At 37.7% G+C, this 26,759-nt stretch overlaps 1 protein-coding gene across 1 annotated transcript; it reads right to left on the reverse strand.

The window, feature by feature from the left end:
• Positions 1 to 565: 565 nt before the first annotated feature.
• On the reverse strand, positions 566 to 26,191 carry atp2b1b (ATPase plasma membrane Ca2+ transporting 1b). The gene is made up of 20 exons (XM_067378848.1): positions 26,154 to 26,191; positions 22,241 to 22,649; positions 17,049 to 17,246; positions 14,512 to 14,769; positions 13,724 to 13,849; positions 13,382 to 13,621; positions 10,649 to 10,792; positions 10,310 to 10,524; positions 9,976 to 10,218; positions 8,031 to 8,272; positions 7,197 to 7,434; positions 6,896 to 7,075; positions 6,728 to 6,815; positions 6,543 to 6,649; positions 4,764 to 4,955; positions 4,468 to 4,681; positions 4,176 to 4,387; positions 3,988 to 4,095; positions 3,650 to 3,838; positions 566 to 936 (listed from the first exon to the last, which is right to left on the reverse strand). Exons 2-20 carry the CDS (start codon positions 22,428 to 22,430, stop codon positions 598 to 600), a joined length of 3,723 nt encoding a protein of 1,240 aa, XP_067234949.1. The 5' UTR covers positions 22,431 to 22,649; positions 26,154 to 26,191; the 3' UTR covers positions 566 to 597.
• Positions 26,192 to 26,759: the final 568 nt, after the last annotated feature.

Here is a 26,759-nt window from a genome sequence, read left to right on the forward strand (position 1 = left end):
CATACTCTGTCAGTACGCCTTCATGTATTTTGAAGGAGGCGTGGCTTTGGAAAGCTCTGAAGCGCTAGCCTCTCCAAAATAGCCTACCCTACCTTTAACTGTCCTGCCGTACCGCTTTAAAAATGTTGAGGCATTGTATCGTTTCTCATTTAATTTACATCTAGCTTTCTAAAAATCACAATCAAAACCTATTTAGAGGCAAATAGTGCACCTTCAAAAGGTTTTTGTGCTCACAATTAGACAGAGCAGCAACTACATGTGAATCATATTTTTCTTCCAAAATAAGAAAGTGTCCAAAAACTGCTCAAAATGTTTAACTACATGAACATCCAATACACCATATATCAAAATATTTAAGTGAACAAAATATAAGGGGAAAGAATTTGAACATTTGAGCAACAATGTTCATTCCCAAACCGTACACTTTCCAGGTGTGCAGGTAAGATAAGAATGAAACAAACCCCCTATGAAATAAATAAAAAACAAAAATAACAAGTTTTGCTACTTTTCCAGTTCACTATCAGAAGCCCGAAAGCCCTGAACTTGTCCTTAATGTGCCCTCAGTTGTTGACGTGGTTTGACGTAGGTGGTACTGGATTAGAGAGAGGTCTCCAGGCTGTGTAAGGGGCTTCCAGGAGCTGGAGGAAGGATAGTTTTTGCTAGATCTTTGTGGTGATGGTAGCCCCTGTTGTCGGTTGCATTATTGTTCTGATTAGGGGAGGATAAAACTAGAGGCAGTGGGGAAGGAACCGTGTTGCGTTTAGTAGGTGCGTCCTCCTCAGGATCTGTGTCATCGATGAGGGGGATGGCTGGCTCTGAATCCTCGATACGGAACTCTGGGTGGCTCATGAAGTTGTGAATGGAGCTGCGAGACTCTGGAGTCTCCAGGCCTTCGTAAGGGGACATGGTATCCCGGAAAGCATTAACCACACGGATCTGAAGAAAAAACAACAGGTCGGTGAACTCAAAGTGTGAAACAACATGTAACCCTTGATACCACCACCAACAACAATCTCCCCAGTTGGGTGTTTCTTTAAGGGCACAAGAAATCACTTTTTCAAAACAAAGGCATAGCTTGATGACGCTGTGAATGAGTGTGGAACCATGGGAGTTGTTGTCTTCACCTCCACAGCTGCTGGAAAGCAATCAGAAGGACTCGGGTAGAAATTATGTTAAAATTATGAATTACGATGTTTGTCTTTCTTTCTTCAGTTGAAAAGAAATTAAGGTTTTTGAGGAAAACATTCCAGGGTTTTTTCTTCATTTAGTGCACTTTAACAGTTACCAACGGGTTGAAGGTCAAAATTGCAGTTTCATTGCAGCTTCAAAGGGCTCTACATGATCCCAGATGAGAAATAAGGGTCTTATCTAGTGAAACAATCGGTAATTTTATAAAATAAATAAAAATTGATATACTTTTTAACCACAAATGCTTATCTTGCACTAGCTCTGTGATGTGCCACACATTACGTAATCATGTTGGAAAGGTCATGCGTGACGTACACGGAAGTACCGATCCATTGTCTACAAAGCGAACTTGCAAAGACTAAGTGAAACGGCCTTTACAAAAAAAGGTAAAACAACAATGTCGGACGATTTTGAAGTTGGAGGAGAAAATGTTTTCTGCCCTACTGCGGTACTTCTGCCAACATCACGCATGACCTTTCCAACGTGATTACGTAATGCATGGCGCATCACAGAGCAGTGCAAGACGACCATTTTTTTTAGAAAATGACCAATTGTTTCGCTAGAAAAGACCCTTATTCCTCAGCTGGGATCGTGTAGAGCCCTTTAAAGCTAAAATGAAATTTGGACCTTCAACACATTGAACCCTGTTGAAGTCCACTATATAGAGAAAAATCCAGGAATGTTTTCCTCAAAAACCTTAATTTCTTTTCGTCAGAAGAAGGAAAGACATAAACATCTTGGATGACATGGGGGGTAAATTATCAGGAAATTTTACTTCTGAATTTAAAGGTGCCATCAAATTGAAAATGGAGTTTACTTAAGAGTTCAGTACATGATCCATGATATCATGATATTTTTAGTGATATTTGTAAATTGTCTTTCTAAATGTTTCGTTAGCATGTTGCTAATGTACTGTTAAATGTGGTTAAAGTTACCATCGTTTCTTACTGTATTCACGGAGACAAGAGCCGTCGCTATTTTCATTTTTAAACACTTTCAGTCTGTATAATTCATAAACACAACTTCATTCTTTATAAATCTCTCCAGCAGTGTGTCATGTTAGCTTTAGCCACGGAGCACTATCTAACTCATTCAGAATCAATGTAAACATCCAAATAAATACCATACTTACGCGATTAGACATGTTGCATGACAAACACTTTGTAAAGATCCATTTTGAGGGTTTTATTAGCTGTGTGAACTTTGTTTATGCACTGTTTAAGGCAAGCGCGAGCTCCGTGGGTGAGGAGCGTGAGCATTTAAAGGGGCTGCAGCCTAAATCGGCGCATATTTAATGATGCCCCAAAATAGGCAGTTAAAAAAATTTATTTAAAAAAATCTATGGGGTATTTTGAGCTGAAACTTCACAGACACATTCAGGGGACACCTTAGACTTATATTACATATTTTCAAAAAGACATTCTACGGCACCTTTAACTAATCCTTGAACTAAACATTACTGAGGTATGAAGCAGGGCGGACCAAGAGACGCGGGAGTCCAGCGGAGCTGTTATTATGCTTTTGCTGCAGTTGGCTGCTGCCGTTCTATTTGTTGTGTATATGGGGTAACGCAGCACGGTTTTACATGGTTAAAACAGTCATACTAAATACATTTGAGTGTGTTGAAAGTTATAATGTTACTGCGTTCGCTCAGTGGTTGGTATAAGAGACTTGTTGCACTTTGCAGTAATCTAGATCAATATTAGAATGTCATATTAATAAAAACTGGATGACTTGTGTTGCTAAATGACATGCAATTAATTTATAAAAAATCTCTCTCTGATTATGCAATGTTAGCCACTTGACAAAATAGTGTTGTCTCTGAGGCATGGTAAAAACATGGTACTTGTGGTAAATCAAGAAATCAAGCGATTCAAACAGTAAGACTAACCGTGTTGAGCTATATAACAATGATTGGATTTCTGTTGATATATGTATGCAAACAGTTGCTCACATGTCTAATAAAATGCATTATATATTAAAGCGACTTTGGTGTTTCCATGGTTTCTACGAAAGTAAAACCAGAAATCGAGAGTAAAGCGGATATGACGTTATTGACAGGTGAGGAAATGACATGGTCCATGTCCTGGTTAAAAATGCTAATTTCTATGTATTTAAACATTGTTGGAAATTGTTGGATAATGTAAGTACACAATTCAACAAAATATATAACATTGTTCTAGTGGTTTTTGGATTTTTAAATGTAAAAATCTTACATATTTTGTCTTTAACCAAGGACACTGATTTTTTCAAATTTTAGAAAGAAGTCTCTTATGCTCACCAAGGCTGCATTTATTTGATCAAGAATATAATAAAACACTAATGTTGTGAAATATACTATTTTAATATAATTTAAAATGCAATTTATTCCTGTGAGGGCAAAACTACATCCTGGGACATAAAAGTTGAAGAAACATCCATTGATAAAAAACAATCAAGGAGTGAAAACTTCATTCAGTACCTGTGTCTGAATTCTGTTGAGACCCCGACACCACAAAACCTGCCCTCTTCTCAGCTCCATCTCAGCATGGTCGATTTCATCCAGGTCTTCCATCTCCTCCAGCTCATCTTCAGGTATCTCCTCCTTCTGGGTGCCATGACCTGCTGTCATCAGGAACTTCAGGCGACTTGTGGGAATGGTGGTAATAAACTGTGGGTCAGAGGAAAACAATACATTCCAACCATATCAAACTTCTGCAGGATTTCCTGTATAGTGATTGATTGGTTGTATTGTACATGTATAGTTTCTTTAAGAAAAATTAAAAGTCAGCAGGAGTTTAAATGCTTTTAAAGGCCTACCTGCCCCCAAAGAAGAGAGCCAAAACCAAGGAAGACACACCACATCCACTGCTCAACAGAGAGACCTACACAGCTAAAAGGCTTCCCTCCAAACTGCACGATAACGATCTAAAAAACGAAACCATGTTGGGATTCAGAACAATTGTTGATAATTGACACAGGCTTATAGAGATTAAAATATGACGTACCTGGATAACAAAGGTCCCAAATACGATGGTACAGAAGATCATGTTTTTGAAGATGCCCTCAAAAACGTTTCTCTCACCGTGGATCTTTCGAGCGTTAATCTCGTTGAAGAGCTGCATCATTACGAAGGTGTTGAAGACGATGGTGTAGTGCTCTGAAGGAGGAGCGTGAAGAGGAGCGTTCCTGCCGCTGTCAATGTCAAAGATCTGCTCACCTGTGAGAAAGGTAAAGTCAGAGATATATTTGCCGGTGTACTCTGATAGGATGCTCTAAATATTTCTGGATGATACTCACCGGCAAACAGCAGTGTGAAGATGATGGTTAGCTGATATACGGCATGTCCGAGGATGTTCTTCATCATGGTGCGGGAAATAAGAGGCTTGTTGCGGCCGTACGGTTTGCGCAACAATAAAGCCTCAGTGGGAGGCTCCGTTGCTAGAGCTAGTGACGCAAACGTGTCCATGATTAAATTCACCCACAGCATCTGAACAGCTTTGAGAGGGGAGTCCTGTGTACAAAAAGCAAAAAGTTAAAGGGAAAGAATGAGGTGGCACAAGATAGACAGAAGAAAGAGGAAGCAGTACTCTGACCTGTGTAATACAGGCTCCAGTGAACGCCACAATGACAGCCACCACGTTAACGGTCAGCTGAAACTGAAGGAACTTGGAGATACTATCATAGACGTTCCTCCCCCACATCACTGCCTTCACAATGCTGCTGAAGTTATCATCTGTCAGGATAATGTCTGATGCTTCTTTGGCCACATCTGTACCAGCAATGCCCTGAAGATGACAGCAGAATGTCAAAATGTATTCATTCACTCAACATTCATTCCTTTTCCATCTAAGTATGTTGATTCTAATCTTGCGATACTGCATTAAAAATGCGGGACAGAAACACTAAAGGTGTGGACTCATCGCTCAACAAAATTTTGCTGACAAAATCCAGTCATTTCAATAGCGATCCATGCAATCAGGAGTTTCACATGAGGCCAAAAAATTCCCTACACAGATTTAGTTCATGTTCAAGTTGGTCAATTGCTGTGTTCACTGTCAGATAAAGACCTTTTTTGCTAATTTGACCACACACATAATTTGACCTATTATACCCCTTTTCACAAGATGTAATATAAGTCTCTGGTGTCCCCAGAATGTGTCTGTGAAATTTCAGCTAAAAATACCCCATAGATCATTTATTACAGCTTGTCAAATTTGCCCCTTTTTGGGTGTGAGGAAAAACATGCTGTTTTTGTGTATCCCTTTAAATGCAAATGAGCTGCCCGCTTTCCAAAAGCTTTAACAGCTCACACTTCGGTTGCTCGACAACAACAAAGCTGGAGAATCTCACGCAGCCAGAATGAGGATTGTCAGTAACGGTGTTCAGCCTCACATTGTTCAAACTGGAGTCGGACACTGATGGAGAGATTCAGAAAGAAGTTACAACTTTTAGAATGCAAATGGATGTTTCTGAATGGTTAGAGGATGAATTTATGTAGTTGCTGTGGAGTTGATTCAACTCATCGACTAGCATGTGCCGTCATGTTAATCTTTTGTGCAAAACCCGTATGGATGCCCACATCTGTTTACCTGTTTGGTAAACAGAGCCATACACACCAGGCTAACGTTTATGATTGCTATAAAATGCTGTGAATGATCTAATATTTTTTCCAAAATATCGCTCGGACAGAAATGCTTGAGCTTGCCAGGGTCAACTTGTAGGCTATCCAAGCTAACAAGTTAACTGTTGTTGTCTGTGCAGCAAACAACAGAACAGTTAGCATGCTTTGCTCAAACTTTTGCCACGGTCTAAGAATTGGTACACCGTTTTTGCTCGCAAAAACAAAATGGCGGCGCAGTGGGTGGAAATGTGCAGATTAAGGGGTGGGAATATTATAATAAGATCCCCTTCCTACATCACAAGGGGACAAAATCTGAGCAGCTCATTTTTTCACATACTTGCAGAGAAAGGCTTGCCAAAACAAAGTTACTGGGTTGTCCTTTTTCAGATGCACCCGGGATCTGATTATAGCACTTAAACATGGAAAAAGTCAGATTTTCATGATATGTCCACTTTAAGATAAAATGTATTTACTATATTTTGATTTTATAATATTTATTTATAACTACTGGGGAATTTTCATTTGTGCTAATTTCCCTATAAGTAACCATTTTGTTCTTTTGAACACATGTGATGAAACGCTGCTTCATTTGCTCATTGTTTTTGCAATATTCAGATTATATTCACAACATGGATTGAAACACAGAGAGATTGTTTCTTCTTTCATTTGTCATAACTTCAATATTCATGTGCAATTGTTTGGTCTGTCACAGTGATGTGCTAATAAGTTGTTTAAATATAAAAAATCATACCATTGCAAATCCAACATCAGCTTTTTTTAGTGCAGGGCCATCGTTGGTTCCGTCTCCAGTGACAGCAACTACTTGTCTCTGTTCAACAACGGTGCTATCGATTATACCTTGAAGAAACAGCAAAACATTTCAAATGCAGTCCGATTGTAATATACACCACAAGTATTAGCAACAGTCCTGTTTACCTTTGACCAGTGTATGCTTATCAGTTGGAGAAGATCTTGCAAGTACGCGCAGTTTGGGCCAGACCTTGTCCAGGCGCTCCTGCTCAATCTGAAAAGACGACGAGGCCTTTAATATCAACCTTTTATTTGAATGAAAAATTATCAAGAACTTTTTTTGGACCAGCTCACCTCTCCCAGTTCATTGCGTATCCGCCTGTTAAACTCTTTGCCTTCAATGCACAAGAAGTCGTCACCGGTATGGAGAATGCCACACTTGATTGCAATAGCTCGAGCGGTGTTAATGTTGTCCCCTGTGACCATACGCACAGTGATGCCTGCTCGCTGACACTTCTTAATAGCATCTGGGACCTGTGGAGATTATACCACCTGGGGGTTAGGTGTCAACAAGTACATGCTGACTTACAGTAATGAGCACTTCAGCACGTCTGAATGTGGATGGAATAGGATTAAAGGCCATGTGAGAAATTACCTCTGGCCGAACAGGGTCCTCAATGCCCACCACACAAATGCAGGTGAGTCCAGTCAGGATATCTGCCTCATTATCCCAATCAGGCTCCCCGTCTGAAATAGGGAAGTCCCTGTAGGCAAGGCAGATGGTCCTCAATCCCTCAGAGGCCATGGGTTCAATCACTTGTTTGACCACGTCATCCCGATCAGTGGGCCTGAAGTTTCTGGCATCGCCATTGCTTGACAGGACTTTACAGCACCTGGGGAAACGTTGTACGTTAATGAAACAAGTACGTAGTCTCGCTTTAAAAAGCAATTAGTATTACTAAGCTTTCATTTGTAACAATATAAATGTATTTACAGTCATTTTTGATCCATTTATTGCATTCTAGGAAAATAGAAGTGTTGATTTCTTTAAAAACATAAAAATGTCTAAAGCTGCACTCACATTTACTGTTGCTTGGTGAAATTTAGCAGGTGAAATTCAGTCATTTAAAGAGGAATGTGAAACATTTCCCCATGCAAATATCATATCAAGTTTTATTTATGTGAATTCGCCATGTTCCCCAACAGAAAGCTGCTTGGCTTGAAAGTGACTTTTGCCTTTTTTGCCAGTTAAATTTGGCTAACATTTTGGTAATGTGACTGTGTCTTTAGTGTTTCCAAACTATTAAATGCTCTGTCTCTTCCAGAAAACTGGAACAAAAATACTGATGACTCATTCTGAACTACCCAGATTTTTGTCCAATCAAATTCTCTATTGAATGAGAATGTCCCTCCCCCTAATAATACCACCTGTTACCATCTAGCAAGTAGCAAATAATCACAAAATCTGAAATATTAAATGCGTACTTACTTCTTCAGGAGGATTTCTGATGCTCCTTTGCTAAACATGCGGTAACTTCCATCTTGATTTTTAAGGACTGTACTCATGGATTTCCTGACTGAGTTAAATGTGTATACTTTGAACAGTTTTTCCTCAGGATATTCACAGCGAATGGTTTGGTAATCTCTCCGTAAATCAGTGGTAAACCCTAGCAAGGCACATTCAGTTTTGTTCCCAACTTGTCGCGGCAGACCACCCTCTTTCTCAGCAGTCTAGACAGAAAAAAGGGTTTATACAAATCATGAAACCAAGTCTAATCTTTAAAAAAATGTATTATACACACACACGCACACACACACACACATATACATATATATATATATATATATATATATATATATATACAGTGGGTACGGAAAGTATTCAGACCCCCTTATATTTTTCACTCTTTGTTATATTTCAGCCATTTGCTAAAATCATTTAAGTTCATTTTTTTCCTCATTAATGTACACACAGCACCCCATATTGACAGAAAAACACAGAATTGTTGACATTTTTGCAGATTTATTAAAAAAGAAAAACTGAAATATCACATGGTCCGAAGTATTCAGACCCTTTGCTGAGACACTCATATATTTAACTCAGGTGCTGTCTATTTCTTCTGATCATCCTTGAGATGGTTCTACACCTTCATTTGAGTCCAGCTGTGTTTGATTATACTGATTGGACTTGATTAGGAAAGCCACACACCTGTCTATATAAGACCTTACAGCTCACAGTGCATGTCAGAGCAAATGAGAATCATGAGGTCAAAGGAACTGCCTGAAGAGCTCAGAGACAGAATTGTGGCAAGGCACAGATCTGGCCAAAGTTACAACAAAATTTCTGCTGCACTTAAGGTTCCTAAGAGCACAGTGGCCTCCATAATCCTTAAATGGAAGACGTTTGGGATGACCAGAACCCTTCCTAGAGCTGGCCATCCAGCCAAACTGAGCTATCGGGGGAGAAGAGCCTTGGTGAGAGAGGTAAAGAAGAACCCAAAGATCACTGTGGCTGAGCTCCAGAGATGCAGTCAGGAGATTGGAGAAAGTTGCAGAAAGTCAACCATCACTGCAGCCCTCCACCAGTCGGGGCTTTATGGCAGAGTGGCCCGACGGAAGCCTCTCCTCAGTGCAAGACACATGAAAGCCTGCATGGAGTTTGCCAAGATGGTGAGAAATAAGATTCTCTGGTCTGATGAGACCAAGATAGAACGTTTTGGCCTTAATTCTAAGTGGTATGTGTGGAGAAAACCAGGCACTGCTCATCACCTGTCCAATACAGTCCCAACAGTGAAGCATGGTGGTGGCAGCATCATGCTATGGGGTGTTTTTCAGCTGCAGGGACAGGAAGACTGGTTGCAATCGAGGGAAAGAGGAATGCGGCCAAGTACAGGGATGTCCTGGACAAAAACCTTCTCCAGAGTGCTCAGGACCTCAGACTGGGCCGAAGGTTTACCTTCCAACAAGACAATGACCCTAAGCACACAGCTAAAATAACGAAGGAGTGGCTTCACAACAACTCCGTGACTGTATATAACAAAGAGTGAAAAATTTAAGGAGGTCTGAATACTTTCCGTAACCACTGTGTATATATATATATATAAAATGTCTATAGACAAACATGAATTAGAAATAAAGGTTATGACATAAAATGCAGCAATTAATTAAGTATAGTATTAAGTATAGAAACTTGTGGAGTTCCTTCAGCTCATGTGTTGATGCCATTAAATTTAAAACCGGGCATAATTAAAGTCTCTCAAATTTCTATACTAATAATATAATTTGTAATGAAAAAAATATGCAAATTAAAAGAATTTCTCCTGTGGTCACATGTTTTAGATCCCACTGTTTATTTAAAAGCATTTTGATGATAGTTGCTGTGCTTTTGTCTCTCACACAAACACACATTCATACAAAATATTTTTGTTTCTTACCATTATTTTTGAAGTATATGCACAGTTAACACTGATGCCTGTGATGAGCAGATTCAAGATGTTGCCAGGAATCATATCAGGTTCTGGGACCTTCCTGTAGTGTCTGTCTCCAATATACACCTGAACCACTGTCATTCTATTCATGGTAAGGGTGCCCGTTTTATCAGAGCAAATCGCAGTGGCATTGCCCATCGTCTCACAAGCGTCCAGATGTCTCACCAGGTTGTTGTCCTTCATCATTTTCTACAGGGAATGACATAGATGACTTTACTACAGTACCTATCTTTTGTATGTACAAGTTTGTCATTAAAGTTGCAAAACATGAACCACATACTTTCACAGAATAGGCCAATGAGATGGTGACGGCAAGGGGTAAACCTTCAGGCACGGCAACAACTAGCACAGTGACACCAATGATGAAGAACTTGACAAAGAACTGGATGTAGATGGGAGTGCAGTCTTTGATCCACGGAAGCCCCTGGATCCAGAAAGTGTCCACCACAAAGAACACTATAAGAATAAGGACTGTGATGGCCGACATAAAGAGACCTGGTAAAAAAAAAACACATCACCTTTCTTGTAAGTTTTGAAACAAGGCAACACATTTTTGCACAATTGGACCAATCTTTTTATCTTGCAAATTTTCAAAAATCAAAGATTTATGTTTTTTTACCTGCTTTCCCAATTTGTACAGCTAGCTTAGTAAGCTTCCCTTGAAGTACCGATTTCTCTTTCTTTGGTATCTTGGTTTTTTTCTCATCTTCTGTTCCATCATCACTGTTGAGGGGCTCCATCTCCACTGTGCCTCCATCTTTCTCTGAATTTGAGCAAAAACCAAAGAGTGTTGTTTAAAACTATGCTATCTCTATGCAAGTGCATGTATCAAACTGTTACTGAACTAAAATAATTTTTCATTTAACATAAAAATGTGTTTCAGTGAAGTCAAGTTTACTAAACCTGAATACATCGCGTTATTCTTAATAGCTTCTTAATGCAACAGCATGTTTGCTTTTTTACAGTGAGTGTTTATTAACTTTTTTATTTTAATATATATTTTGTTTTATGTAATTTATTCCTGTAATCAATGCTGAATTTTCACCATCATTACTCCAGTCTTCAGTGTCACATGATCCTTCAGAAATCATTCTAATATGCTGATTTGTTGCTCAAGAAACATTTCCTATTATTATCAATGTTGAAAACTGCTTAATATCTTTGTGGAAACTGTAACACATTGTTTACTGAGGAGATCTACATTATGTGTCTGCCTGTATGTGTTTGTATGTGGACAAGAGAAAAAAGTAAAGCTGTAAGGCCAAAGACCCTAATCTTCTTACTGCTAATCAGCATGAAAAGAGTGAAGAGCACAATTAGATACTAGCTTCAACCATATGTTCACACGATATTCTTGTACACTCAATACATAAGGAAGAAAAACACACACACACTTCGTGCCAAAAAGAGCAACTACAGACTGAACTATGTCAGTGACTGCTACTTCCTGTAGCGAATCTTCCTGTAGTGGTTCTCAACTGGTTTTGTTATACAAAAGTAACAAAAAATATCAAACATTAAAATTTGTAAATATTATCACTGTATAGGCCCATCAAAATGACTAATTTGACTAAATTTATCAAAATGGCAATTGAATATGAACAAAAAAATACTGTTTCATTGGTTTGATTGATCAACAACAAAAGATATAGGAAGAGATTTTATTATTTGTATTTAGCATTGTTTTTCCCTGCTGTCAAAATCCACAACTCATCAGAACCGATCTGTGGCATATTTACGTCACGAACCACCAGCTGAGAACCACTGAGCTAAAGGAAATGCTATGATACATAACTGCAGCACTATGTGCTGATACACACCTTTCTTTTTATCTGTTGCATCTGGCTTTTTGTCTGTTGAAAAGTGAGATGGATCAATCACATATTTGTGATATTTATAGACAGTGTTGGGGGTAACGCATTACAAGTAACTTGAGTTATGTAATCAGATTACTTTTTCAAGTAACTAGTAAAGTAACGCATTACTTTTTCAATTTACAACAAAATATCGAAGTTACTTTTTTACATTGACTGACAGCTCTTCTGTCCCCATGTTGAGAGAAATAAAGTGCAGAGGTGTGCTGTGTGAACATGATGTTATTGTAGTTCTACACTAAATGTGAACATGCATTTACTCATCTCACTTGCACAAAAACATTCAGTATTCCTCAAAACGAATAAAAACAGTGAAATGCAATCTCAAAATTTTATGCAAACCTGTAATAATTAACTATATTAAATTACACAAATACACTTTATGTATTTAATCTCACTTTATAAGCCAATGTCTGTGCTGCTGACCTTTAATGATCCAATTCAACCAGAACCAAATAAGCAAAAATTATGGTGTGTTCAAGTCATGTCGGAAAGATCGTATTTACGAGCAGAACCGACATGAACGCCACCACAATGTCGTAAATACCAGTGGGAAGCTCGTAATTTTCTTTAAGCTCCGATCTGTACGAGTTGGGGGCGTGTCAGTCAGAAACATAGCGAAATACCAAAATACTTACAGGTATTTAGCAGTGACATTGTCAGGCTTTTCTATTTACAACGAAGTAAGCTGATTACCAGCAAAAAAAAAAAAAAAAAAAAAACATAACATGACAGAATGTAATATGTAACAATAAAGTTTACAATGGCTTCATAAATTAATTAAAAAACATACAACTAATGCACATTCTTTGCTCTACATTTTCTAGAATTGTTATTTTGTGTAATTAATTTAGAGAAGGCACACCACCATCATACTCCGACAAAAGTGACTTGAACGCACCAACCGTCGTACACACGACTTCCCACCTCGTAAATACAAACTTCCCAGGAGGACTTGAACGCACCATTACTTTAGAGTAGATTTAGAAATAAGAGTGTTGAACTTCCTTCTCCTGTATCTTATTCTTCTTTAATCCAGAATGGCAGCACATCTGAAAGGTTTGTTTGAGTTGCGCCCTCTACTGTACAGGCATAAATATGCGTTTCTAATAATATAACTTTAAAAACAAACATACAAGCCCAGCCCAGGTGAGAAAAAGTAACGCAAAAGTAATGTAACACATTACTTTTCATAAAAAGTAACTAAGTAACGCAATTACCTACTTTTTAGTGAGTAACGAAATATTGTAATGCATTACTTTTAAAAGTAACTTTCCCCAACACTGTTTATAGATACAGATCATTTAGAGATGATGTGAGATTTTAGCCACGTATGTTTAAAATTATGAATCTACACAGTTCCTGGCCAAATTTACTAAAGTTTAATTTGGAAGTGGGTGGGGGACCTAAACTTGGTTAGAAAAGAATCAATACTTATTTTTGAAATGCATTTCAGAAACTCAACTTGAGCAACATACTTTTCTTTTTTTCTTTCTTCTCCTTCTTCTTCCTCTCTTTTTCTTTCTTTCTCTCCTCCTTCTCCCTCTTTTTCTCCTCCTTCTCCTTCTTTTTCCTCTCCTTCTCTTTTTTTTTCTCCTCATTGTCATCATCATCATCATCATCTCCGCCTCCGAGCAGAGTGAAGATGATACCCGTCTGAGAGTTCACCCCCACTGCAGTGACCAGCATTTTTCCGGAGCCCTCCATGACATGCGTGCCTGAGCAAACAGGGTAGAAATGGTCATGTAACCTGTATGGCAAAATTCTTGACCTTTTGAGTTTTACAATTATTGACACTTCAAGAAAAGCAGAGGAAAAACCTGAAAGCAGCATGGGGTCTTTGTCCAGGGTTTTTTTCACATGGTCTGACTCTCCAGTGAGGGAGCTCTCATCAATTTTTAGATCGTTGCCTTGGATAAGTACACCATCAGCAGGAAGGAGGTCACCTGTTAGCACAAATGACAGATGGTGTCATCTGAGACACAACAGACAGATGTTTGCATCGCAAGCCAAAAGAAAGGTTTTAATCGAGCAAGGCCAATGCCAACCAAAAAACAAGGACAAAAAAATGCATTACTTTTTAAAGGAATAGTTTAGACTGCCATTTTAACATTACTTTTTAAAGGAATAGTTCATTCAAAAAGATGATTTTTTTTCATCTGTTGTTCCAAACCAGTATGCAGCCTTTTTCCCTTCATACAGCTGTTTCCCATACAACGACAGTTCGTATCATTGCTGAAATAAGACCCATAAAAGAACCACAAAAACAGTTCATATGACTGAAGTAATAAGTCTGTGTGAGAATCAAGCCGAAATTTAAAGTCATTCACTGATAATCTTGACTTCTCTTGAATCTTTCATCTAGCACTTTTACATGCAAAATAAAAAAAATGTTTTTTGTCCTTTTTTGGTCACCATAAACTGTTACTTTATGGCAAGAGCTGTATAACCATTCTTCAAAAATTTTCAAAAAGTTTAAAGCAACACATGGGTTGAGTAAATAATGACAGAATTTTAATTTTCAGCTGAAATCCAAAAATATCCAGAAATAAATTGTCAAATATAAAATAAAAACAGCTTTGAATCTCAAGGGACACCGTAATTTTACCATATTTTACTTGTGCGATGTCTCCAACCACAATCTCGGATACAGGAATCTGAACGACTTGACCGCCTCGGAGCACAGTAAACCTCTGTTCTTGTTCGATGCGGCTCTGCAGTCCGCGGAATTGTTTTTCTTTGCTCCAATCGTTGAATGCCGTGACAAGAACCACACAAACGACGGACAAGAGGATGGCTGCACCCTCAATCCAGCCCGCCTCTGCCTCACCCTCGTCCTCCGCTCCTCCAGCCGCCCTACCACAGTCTGCACCAATGTGAAAGTAACTGTCAGAAATAGCTACTATGGCAATATAAGTCTTAGATTATATAAAAGACTTATTTTGAACTTTCTATTCATCAAGGAATAATCAAATATTTATCACTGTTTCTTACAAAAATATTAACTGTTATCATAAGAAATGTTTCTTAAAGGGTTATTTCACCCAAAATTGAAAATAATGTAATTTATTACTCACCCTCATGTCGTAAGACCCGTAAGACCTTCATTCATCTTCGGAACACAAATTGAGATATTTTTGATGAAATCTGATGGCTCAGTGAGGCCTGCATAGGGAGCAATGACATTTCCTCTCTCAAGATCCATTAATGTACTAAAACACATCTAAATCAGTTCATGGGAGTACAGTGGTTCAATATTAATATTATAAAGCGACTAGAACACATTTTGTGTGCCAAAAAAACAAAATAGCGACTTATTTAGTGATGGACGATTTCAGGAAGATTCTGAGCATTATGAATCTTCTGTATCGAATCAGCGATTCGGAGCGCCAAAGTCACGTGATTTCAGTAGTTTGGTGGGTTGACACACAATCTGAATCATGATTCGACATAAAAGATTCATAACGCTCCGAAGTTTCCTAAAGCAGTGTTTTGAAATCGGCCATCACTATATAAGTCATTATTTTGTTTTTTTGGCGCTCCAAAAATATTCTCGTCGCTTTATAATATTAATATTGAGCCACTGTACTCACATGAACTGATTTAAATATGTTTTTAGTACCTTTATGGATCTTGAGAGAGGAAATGTCATTGCTGGCTATGGAGGCCTCACTGAGCCATCGGATTTCATCAAAAATATCTTAATTTGTGTTCCAAAGATGAACGAAGGTCTTACAGATGTGGAACGACATGAGGGTGAGTAATAAATGACATTATTTTCATTTTTGGTTGAACTAACCCTTTAAGCAGCAAATCAGCATATTAAAATTATTTCTGAAGGATCATGTGACACTGAAGACTGGAGTAATGATGCTGAAAATTCATCACAGGAATCAATTAAAATAGAAAACAGTTATTTTAAATTGTAACAATATTTCACAATATTACTGTTTTTACTGTATTTTACTCTTGATACAATAAATGCAGATTATGCGAGCATAATAGACCTCTTTCAAAACATTAAAAAATCTTACAGACTTCAAACTTTTGCTTGGTAGTGTATATAAATCTGAAGTGTTAATTTAGGAGATAGAGGTTATTTCAGGTTCTTTAGTTGTATGTGCAGCATAAGCAGGGTTCAACTTTAACATTAAGAGCACAAACATGCAAGAATATAATTTATACTGACCCATTTTATTCAAATAAAAATAATGCAACATACATGGGGCCAGATTTACCAATTGCTTGCACCAGCGCAAAACCTCTTTTGCCTTTAAAAAACTACTTAGTGAAAAGTTATCAATGAAAAGGCACAGTTATTTTTGTGGTTGACCTTATTGCATATGCATTTGTAGGACTTTCCCTTTCAGACGCAATATTTATGGGAGGAGAGTATTCAAATGAATTAAGCAAAATGTGATTTACTAAGGTTTGTGATAATCAAATTTACTGGTATTTGCGCGATTATTTAAAGTATGTCTTAACCCATTCTGTGCCTGTGTTGTTAGTAGACCCTATGTGAATTTGCGCTGCCCTTGATAGTCTGTGTTGGTCATTATTGGAAATGATCTCGCTTAGTCTGTGTCAGTAAATCACCTGTAGAACTTTCCACTTCCATTGGTGCTTTTACGGGATTGTGGTCTCACTTTAATTTGCCCTGTTTAGTAAATCTGGCCCATGGCAGGCGATTTCATGGAAGGCAAAATGTCATTTTTCTATCTTGTTTATAAGTACTGGATGCCCTGCTGAAAATCCAGCATTGCTGTTCACCAATATAGGGTAAGTTTTGCATGATGGTACCAGGACCAGCTACAACAGCTCAGTTTTAATTGAGAACAGCATGACTCTGCTGGTTCACTAGACCAGCACTAACCAGCATAAACCAGCCTGGACCAAAATGGAGTTTATGCTAGATTTTTCAGCAGGGTATGCAGGACTTTACTGCTAAATGCAGAGCAGGGCTCAGGAAAAGTATTATTTGCTAAAACCAGAAGCCCTGGGTGAGCCGAATACATAATAGCACTATAGCACATCACCTTCAGGCCATGTTACAATTTCAAATTCATTGTTATTCCAGAGGACCACTGAGCAAGAGAAACAGAGACATATTATTCATAGCAAGCTTAAAAGCCCTACGATACTCACATTCTCTCTCGGCATCAGGAGGTTTATAGAAAGAAAGGCCTAAGGATATTATGGCTGCAACTTCCAAAATAATTAGTGTCACATCCTGCAATGCTTCCCACACCAATTGAAGGAATGTTTTGGGCTTTTTAGGTGGTATAAAGTTCTTTCCAAATTCTTCTTTTCTTCTTGCAATGTCATCAGCATGACCACTTAATCCTAAACAAAGAGAAAGGGCAGAATGACATTACTATTGCATTACTATTATTTTAAGAGCAAATAACCACAACAAATACTGCACCAATTTATTTTACCTAATAAGATTATGGTTCTGAATGTAAAAATATCATACCGCCATTACAGTCAAGATGATTTTCTAATTGCATAATTTAACACCCTTGCCTTGTTCAAAGATGAGGAGATTTCGTAGGGGTTTCTTGGTAAGATAATGTTTGAATTAGATATGACTTTAAATGACCTAAACATCTATAAATCACACCTATAGCTACGTTCACACAGTCCAAATCTGATTATTTGTGTATCTGATTGGAATCTGATCAAAAATGATTCACTGTCCACATTCAGAATCAAATTTGTGTCCCATGCCGCTCTTTCGTTTTCAGGAATATCTGCATTGGTTTCTATGGCAATGTTGCATTGGTAAGTATAAGGCATGGCAAAAAAACTACAACAATCACATCGTGGAGGGGTTTGCAATACAGATGTTGTCTTATTTACAGCATGACAATATGTAGCCGCAGCGGCAGAAACGTAAAAGGCCGGTATGTGCGACTTTATTACGTGATGTCATCATCTCCTATATTGTCTATAAACACATTTGATGTTTACATTTTACGTGCCGTGAGAAAGTCACATAAACCATGCTAAATCCAAATGAAATGGACTTCAAGAAATGTGATTTGAATAGGATTTCAAACCACATATAAATGTAGCTCAAAAAAAGGATTTGTAAAAATCGCATTTTATGTGATTTTTTACTTTTCACACTTGCTAAATCTGATTGAATATGCACAAAAATCAGATTTGAACTGAGAGTTTGCAATTTTACATTTAAAAACATGTTGAAAAATGACAGATGTTTCGATCTGAAAGAATAAGTCAATCCTCAAACTTGACTAAGACTTATTCTAGTTCTTTTTTTAAAATGCTGTAGAAATTGAATTGGATTTGGAGAGGGTTTTTATTTTTTTGTTTTGTATTTCATTTTAAACATAATGGATTTTGAAAAAAATCAAGATTTCCATCCCCTACGCAAGCAAGAGCACAGCCTGAACACTAACACGGTGTAATCCCTCCCCTCCTTCCTTTGCTCAATTACAAAATGCTAGTCCTCTGCCCCCTCAAAGGTTTACCACTGTTGGCAAGGGCAAAAATGAATGTAAACCCCATGCAGCAGAGCAGCGGCCAGTGAGATTAGCGTAAAGCGGAGCAATGAAGAGCCTGCCTCGGTTTGAGGTGAGTGGGATTACATGAGGTAAATTGATCTGGTCCCACCTGTCACAACTACAACTGTCTGTTATGGCTCATGACAGAGCTAAATATGTCAGCAAAGAGTGGTAAGCCAGTGTAAATCAAGCCAGAAAATATAAGACTTAATAAAACCCATAATCGAGATCAGATTGTTACAAGAGCGTCTTTCAAAACAGACAGACTGTGTATTTATAATGCACATAAAAATCTTAAATGAAAGAATCACAAGAGCAGCAGTGTGTTACCATATTTCTCTGGAATTATCAAGGGATACATAAGCTTATCATGGTGTTAGACAAATGATTGGAGTTGAGTTTGTTGAAATAATTTGTAGACGGATTGGTCTAAACTAGAAGCACAGAAGGAGATGAATAAAAAGGTGAAATGTGCAAAAAGAGGAACTGTAAAATCCAAGACGACATGGTCACTTTGATAACATGACGATTAAAGGTGATAAAGAGGATTTTTTCATCGACTGAGAATCCAAAGACAGTTACTGAGTTTTTTAAATGAGCGCATGCGTAAGAACAACCCCCCTGCTTTGAAGGAACGCCTCCCAAAACTCGTAAACACTCGTATTGGAACACCAGTGTTTACCACCGGCATTCGCTGTGTCGTGTTAGTGGATTCATTATGTCGGACTCACCGCAGGTAACTCATAATCTGCAGTTGTTACTCCTGTCTCCGGACAAAAACATTGCATGCGGCGCCTGTGGAGTGTGGAAAGTTACTGGAGCGCGCAGCCGCGCACGTCTCTCACAAGGAACGTCATGGCAGTGATTGACAAGCCAGAGGGCCAATATTAATTAGGTCACGAGGTAGGGCCTTAAAAACATCAGCCAATCGTTTACGCGATCACACAGATGGTGTATATTAATATTATTCCTTTCAGTGCACCTAATAAATAGTCTTTTATCAGTTAGTAATATTGCAAAAATGTATAAAACAAAACATCCTCTTTAGCACCTTTAAGTGACAAATGCAGGCTGCCACTTGCTAAGTAAGAAAGGCAATAATGTCCAGTGGATAAACATCTTTTAATTGACTGACAAATAATAACAAGTAATGCACGGCAGGCTAATAAAACTTTTTAAATACTGTTATTCATTTTAGCTTTGATTCTTAAACAGGGGAACTTAGACACTTAGAAAGCAGAAATAATGACTAAAAATATTAGGGCTGTCAATCATTTAAAAATATCATTAACACTTACAAAAAGCTCCCATTAGTTAGCGCATTAACTTCCATTAATTAACAATGAGCAATGCATTTGTTACAAGTATCTTTGTAAACTTTAAATAAAAATACATAAAAGTTCATTAAATAATATAAATAACAGATACAACTTTTGATTTTAATAATGTATTAGTATATTAGGTTGTGCTCGTGCTGCCAAAAACAATATTACTGTCCTCACTAATGCACAACATCATTCTGTTTATTCAAAGCATGCCACTTTAAATGCTCAAGCTCTTTAAAACAGGATAGATTCTGGTTGGTTGTCAATGCTTTTATCGTTCATCAAAAAATCGTTCTGAAAGTGATTCCACCAATATCATTTCTCTCTACCGATATTGTTATAGTTGAGGTGTGGACTCTGCTATTCTTTTATATTTGGAACCACTTTTAAAACTATATTTTTATAGTTATCGTTCTTGGTGTGAATAGACCTTTAGACTGAAAAAATGGAATATATTGGAGTAAACTACATGTGCTTGATAAAAATAGGCATGATTAGCAACTGGCTGCATACTTTTAAAGGCAGAGCTTGGAGCATGCGGATGAACTATGTACCTCGATTATGGGCTCCATTTTTGCTCCATCCTCCAACGGAGATGCTGAGAGATTTTTAAAAAGCTCAAATATTGTCCTTAATGAAAGCTACAGTGCTACGCACATAAGCAAATTGAAAAAGATGTCTGAAACGTCTAATTGCTAATTAGTTATTTAGCTGACGCATTTATCCAAAGCGATTACAGTACACTTGTAAAAGAAACAGTCTTCCTGGAATCGCCTGAGGTTAAATGACTTGCACAAGAGCGAAATGGTGAGAGGTCATGGATCAACCCTTGTGAAGTCTGAACATTCATCCTTTGCTCAGCTCAGATCTATAGTATAACCACCAGACTAAATCAGCCTCAGTGTCATTAAACCATTTGGTAGAATAAGACATGTGGCTCAGCAGAGCTGAAAGTGATGTTTTTCCTAGGTATGCATTTGCACAGAGATTTTTTAAATGTATCGGTATCAGTTGATATTGGATTTAATTTAATTGTGCATGCTTATTTCCTCTGCACTGTAAAAAACTATATCAGTAAGTCATGACAACTTGTTTTTTTTCATTACTTTAACCAAAGTCCCTTTTAAGACAAGTCATTTCACTCGGCGGCCATCTTTGAAACGCCTCTCGGGCATCCTGGGCATCATGCAGCTCTTTGAATGGGGAAACCTCAGATTCTCCAAAACTGTTCGTCAACCTTACGATTAAATTTCATATTTGAAACCACCAATGAAATCTAACAACAACCGACTCATAAATTTAGTTTCTAAACGCTCGAATCATGACAAAAAAAGTTTTTTTTTTCAGGCTGGATCAAGCTAATGCGCATGCGCAGACCTAAATGCGCGTCTCTTCGGAGGCACGCGTCTGACTGTTTCTATAGAAACCGGTGATTCTAACCTATGATTCTAGCGGCCGCTGAAGTGACGCGATGACTTTACCAGTCGGCGATTGGCTCTTGGCTTTAGAAGGCGGGACTTATTCCGCCTTATTGCGCGTTACACTTTCTCCCATTCAAAACAATACAAGTGACACGTCTTGTGTTATTATATAGTCTTTGCTTTAACTCGTAAATATAATTTAACCAATTTCAATCTTATTTTTAAGTTATACAAGATTCATCTAGAATGAGTTGAAATTACTTAAACAGTCAAATTTCCAGTTTAAAGGGTTAGTTCACCCAAATTACTTTGTTCATTAATTACTCACCCTCATGTCGTTCTACACCCGTAAGATCTTCAGAACACAAATTAAGATATTTTTGATGAAATCTGAGAGATTTCTGTCCCTCCACAAACAGCTACACAACTACCACTTTGACGCTTCAAAAAGTTCATAAAGAGATCGTAAAACGAATCCATATGAATTGAGTAGTTCAGTCCAAATTTTCTTGATTGCTTTTAATGATGAACAGATTTAATTTAGGCTTTTATTCACATATGCGAACATAAACAGAAGCTCAACCGAACCTGCTTGACGCGTGAGAACAAACCTCTTGCAAAAGCTCAAGCGTGCTGCGTAACACGAGAATGAACCTCACTGGTTCTCGCACGTCAAGCGAACATGTTTGAACTTCCGTTTACCAAAACTGATGTGTCTGTGTGAGTTGATGAATGTTTATGTGAATAAAAGCCTAAATTAAATCTGCTCATCATATTTTGGACTTAACCTTAGTTTTACGATCTATTTATGAACTTTTTGAAGCATCAAAGTGGTAGTTGCGTTGCTGTCTATGCAGGGACAGGAAAGCTCTCCAACAAGATGAACGAAAGTCTTACAAGTTTGGAATGGCGTGAGGGTGAGAAATTAATTACATTATTTTCATTTTTGGGAGAACTAACCCTTTAACCACATATAAACTTGTTTTGGTAATTAAAAAAAAAAGAAAATGTCAGTGCATATTATTGTCAATTAATGCACTTGGAGCAAATGAAATATTTACCCTCTGTTGGTGATGATTTTAACCTGGAGCAGAGTACTTGAACATCTCCATAGCACTCCTGAATGTTTTGTAATCCATCTGCCCCTCTGAATTCCATGAGAGAGCGTAGCTCTTTGAGTGTGCAGCCAAACTCTCCATCATGATTGGCCTCTGCCTTGTACTTCGACCCGCGGAATGAGTTTTTGGCCATGTTCCCACTGAAGCGCACCAAAAAACAGAGGAGAAGTGGCTTCCCCTTGGGCAAGCGGTGACAATATCCAGACTTATTTCCTTAAGGATGCAAAAAGTGACTCTTTTGATGACAAACCAGGTGTAATTCGTATGCCATTTCCACTTGATTTTCTGGTGTATCTTCTCTCATCTTGGCTTGACTGGAGTCACTGAAGGTCAAATCATCACCAAGTTACATCTGAAACAAAAACCGAAAGCAAGTTCATTACATGCTCTATCATTCCCATGTCATCTTTTATGAACATTTAGCACTCGAAGCCAAATAAAATGTGATTATTTGTATCCTGTCACAACTGCCAGATCAAGTGATTTCACTGTCAGTCAACAAAGGAAGTCACATCAAACCATGTGTCACTGTTAAAGATGATGTTGATAAGTATGCAAAGCGACAGTAGGCTTTTGTAATGACCCTCCAGTGGAAAGATCTGTTCTGTCTGCTTAAAGAACGGAATGCTAAAATTAGTTCTGTTATATAAAACTGGCATCTCGTCTAGAAGAGATCTGCCAAAAACAATAGACGTGACTCAAAAGTTCTGTTTAAGAAACAGAGAGTGGGAAATAAAGTTTTAGAGGGTATAACTCAATGAACATATGACCAAACCAGTGTTATTTATATACTCTTATTGTTTTCATTAATATTTTTTGCAAATCGTTTAGTTAAAGATAATAACTGAGTGGATTGAACAAACAAATGAACAAATAGAAGTCTGGGATTGTTGTAATTGTAAATTATTTTAGGATTCAAAGGCTGTTTGGAGAGACATCTAAAGCCCTCTCAAACGTCATGGACTACACAATACGTTCTGGTTATATTGATTAAATTTGCAGTTTGCAGACTTTAAAGCATCTCATATTTCTTCAGACATTAAATGTTTGTTCTCAATACTGCTGGAGCTTTATCTTTACCTTTTATCTGTGTCCCAATTTTTCCCAATTATAGAAGAAAACAACAAAATCCAACCTTGAGTTGCCAATGAAACAACTGAAATATTTATTTGACGAAAGCACTAAACTAAAACACACTGTGATAGTCTATATACTTCAATTCATTATCATTAAACAGATATAGAAAGTATATACTCACAGATTTGTTTTACGTATCCATTCCTGCCACAACGAGACAAAAGCAGCACCGCGACCAGCACAGTCAGAAGGTGCTGCTTTCAGAGACTCACGGTCATGTACAATTACCCCAAACAACACAAAAGTCTGTATTACAAAGTGACATGCCAAAAATTCATCAAATTATTTGACCTTCAGTGGACAGTCTTGAGGAGCACAGTCTCCATTAGAGGAAATGGCTCGCTGAATGATTATCTTAGGAAAGCTTCTTGCTTAATCTAATTAGTCAATCTGTGGCAGTAGTGAGACACGAAGCCATGGCTGCTGTATGGAAGAGTATGCACTGTTGAACACAAACAAACACATTTACTCATTCCTAGATAGTACCCTCAGTTCATTCAGACTTCTGAGGGAGCCGGACAGAGCCTGGGGCACAAGAGTTACTCTTCTGTATAAAAAAGCTTTTAGTTGGTACATTTATTTGAATCACAAAATAAACTAACAGAAGGCTGGAAGTACAGCTTGAATGTCACTATTAGAGGTTTTATGTACACAATCATTGTATGTGAGGTCCAAACTGGTATTTATGAAGAATGTTCACCCACAGTAGCACCTTTTTCAATGTGCCAAACTAAATGCTGTCAAAAATAAACTGTCTGTTAACCTTTATGTGACAAGAAAGCTGAAAATCCATATTTACTCATGCTGTGAATGAGAAGTGTGAGTCACATTGTGATGAATCATCAAGCTCTGGAAGTCAGATATGGAATATTACTGTCTAAATGAAGGGAATGGGTGAGAAATGTTGATAAATGAGCATCTGAAAGGAATAACTTGTCATTTTACAGGACTGTTACTATATCTAATATGTTCAGTATTGTATATTTTTGCTTTATGACATCAAACATGATAATAACTTTGACTTTAACATAACTCGAGAGAGAGGTCTATAACACAATGGCTATAGTTTATGTTAACAATGGCTCTTCTATATTTAGGAACAAGCATAACTAGTGTTTTAAAGGGTTAGTTCACCCAAAAAATAAAATTCTGTCATTAAACTACTGAAGTTTTAAAACACTTATGACATAACGAAGCCTTGTTTACTGAAATTGTGTGATTTTGGCGCTCTGAACCACTGATTCGAAACAAAAGATTCGTAAAGCTTCGAAGCTTCACGAAGCAGTGTTTGAAATCGCCCATCAGATATTGTGGAATAAATTCGCTATTTTGTTATTTTTTGCGCACAAAAAGTATTCTTGTTGCTTTATAATATTAAGGTTGAACCACTGTAGTCACATGAACTGTTTTAATTGTGTCTTTAGTAGTTTTCTGGGCGTTTAAAAGTGTTTATTATCTTTCTGTCAATGGAGGCCTCACTGAGCCATCGGCTTTTATCAGACATGTCTTCATTTGTGTTTCAAAGATGAATGAAGGTGTGGATCGACATGAGGGTGAGTGATTAATGACAGAAAGTTTCATTTTTGGGTGAACTAACCCATTAAAACAGCATAAAATAAAGTATTCGAAGCCTTTTAGGCGCTAGATTTTTCCTTCAGTTGATATTTCAAATGGCGGATGTTTGTCGCGCACCCCAGGTTGTCTTTTGCTGACACTTGCAAAAAGAGGGTTAACTTAGCTATTTTAAAGAACTTAACCAATAATAAAAAGATAAATAATGTTTCGTCGACGTGAGGAAAGAACTGTTGCTATGGTTATAGCCGAAAGCAACACTTGTGTCTGTGTAACGTTAGCTATATTAGCACATTCTAACTTTTAATGCAACTTTGTGGTTATTTTAACAAAAACGTTGCTCTATTGTATAGACTTTTTTTTGATAAAACAGCCTACTTTGAGACCACATCAACATTTTGTTTTGACTAACTCCCCACAATGCGCACCCTCACTGAACGGGATAAAATTTTGATATTATGACATTCTACTGGTCCACATTGTCACCATAAACATATAAACATATCCTACTATTTGGTCTACTTCATCATCATAAAATTATTAACATGAAATGACCTGAAGACAAATCAAACCCAAAGCTCACCGGCCCCCAAAGCAGAAAGCATGATGCAAGGCAGTTATGATTATGAAGTCATTGTGCCATGCAAAATCCTCCTGGCGGCACAAACAGCATTGCGCGCAGTATATGTGTTACAAGGGCTTTATGAGCATGAAGTTTACAAGAAAGACTAAAAAGACAAGTCTCTCAATCACAGTTCTCCTCTAGAAAAGACTCGACAGACGAACGCGAAATCTATCGAATAAGCTAAAATGTAATACTGTTTTAAATTAGATTTAAATTGGAATAAAAACACCATTGTTTTCTTCTTGGTCTAATGTCTGGGAGAATATTTAGAACAGTAATGAACTCTCATAAAGAAGGTATAAAGCAGAAAATGTAGATATATAAAGAGTAAATTATAAAAATTACGCGATTTCCACAAGCTAAAATATTAGAATAACTTCATGTTTCCGCTTTTAAACCAAATCTCTTAATTATCACATAAAAAAAAAAAAAAAAAAAAAAAAAATCTGTAATATCTGAAACAACCCTTATATATAGCCTACTGTATAATAATGCATTTTCATTGCATACATGTGTACTCACTTTGAACTGGTGCGCGTCAGTTCCACTTGGCATCATCAGTAGTCTCGCGCAGTGGATCTACAACTCGATCCGTGACGACCCGCCCACCGCGCGCTCTAGTCCGTGGAGCATTTACGTCAGAGGCACGGCTCGGGATTTAACGCAGACTCCCATTGGCCAGCGCTTGTCCCAGGTACAGGTGTCATCCCTTGTTGAAACAGCTGTCATCACCAGCAACCAGCAAAGATAGGGCGATGTGACAGACATGATAAACTTGATGTTGCTGTTATTATTAGCAACAAGAGAAGAGCCGTAGCAGAGATTTACTAATCATTATCTTATTGAAGGCTCCACTATCCAGCCACATCTAATATAGATTGAGGATAAAGGCTATTTTATAAAATAATGTTGTTTTTTCTTCTGCAAATTAGTTGGGATGTGTCGTCCCATAGGGTATTTTAGCAAAACAAGCATGGAAAAAATCGCCTTGTGATATTTATAATGCTAAATAGCCTCTTGGGATGTGTTTTTGTTTGGTACGACGCACTAAAAGCGCAGGAGATGCTTCTCGTACGCTGGCACGCGAGCGTTTAACTCCACTGCTCTGTCTCAGGGACGGTAGAGAGC

The sequence above is a fragment of the Chanodichthys erythropterus genome, chromosome 24 (genome assembly GCF_024489055.1).
Source record: "Chanodichthys erythropterus isolate Z2021 chromosome 24, ASM2448905v1, whole genome shotgun sequence".
Taxonomy (NCBI): domain Eukaryota; kingdom Metazoa; phylum Chordata; class Actinopteri; order Cypriniformes; family Xenocyprididae; genus Chanodichthys; species Chanodichthys erythropterus.

Coding starts and splice junctions, on each gene's coding strand:
- atp2b1b (XM_067378848.1), bottom strand. CDS start 22,430: ATGGCCAAAAACTCATTCCGCGGGTCGAAGTACAAGGCAGAGGCCAAT. Junction 6,650..6,727: donor TAAGCATACACTGGTCAAAG/GTAAACAGGACT, acceptor TGTTTCTTCAAG/GTATAATCGATAGCACCGTT. Junction 4,682..4,763: donor CTGGAGCCTGTATTACACAG/GTCAGAGTACTG, acceptor TTTTGTACACAG/GACTCCCCTCTCAAAGCTGT.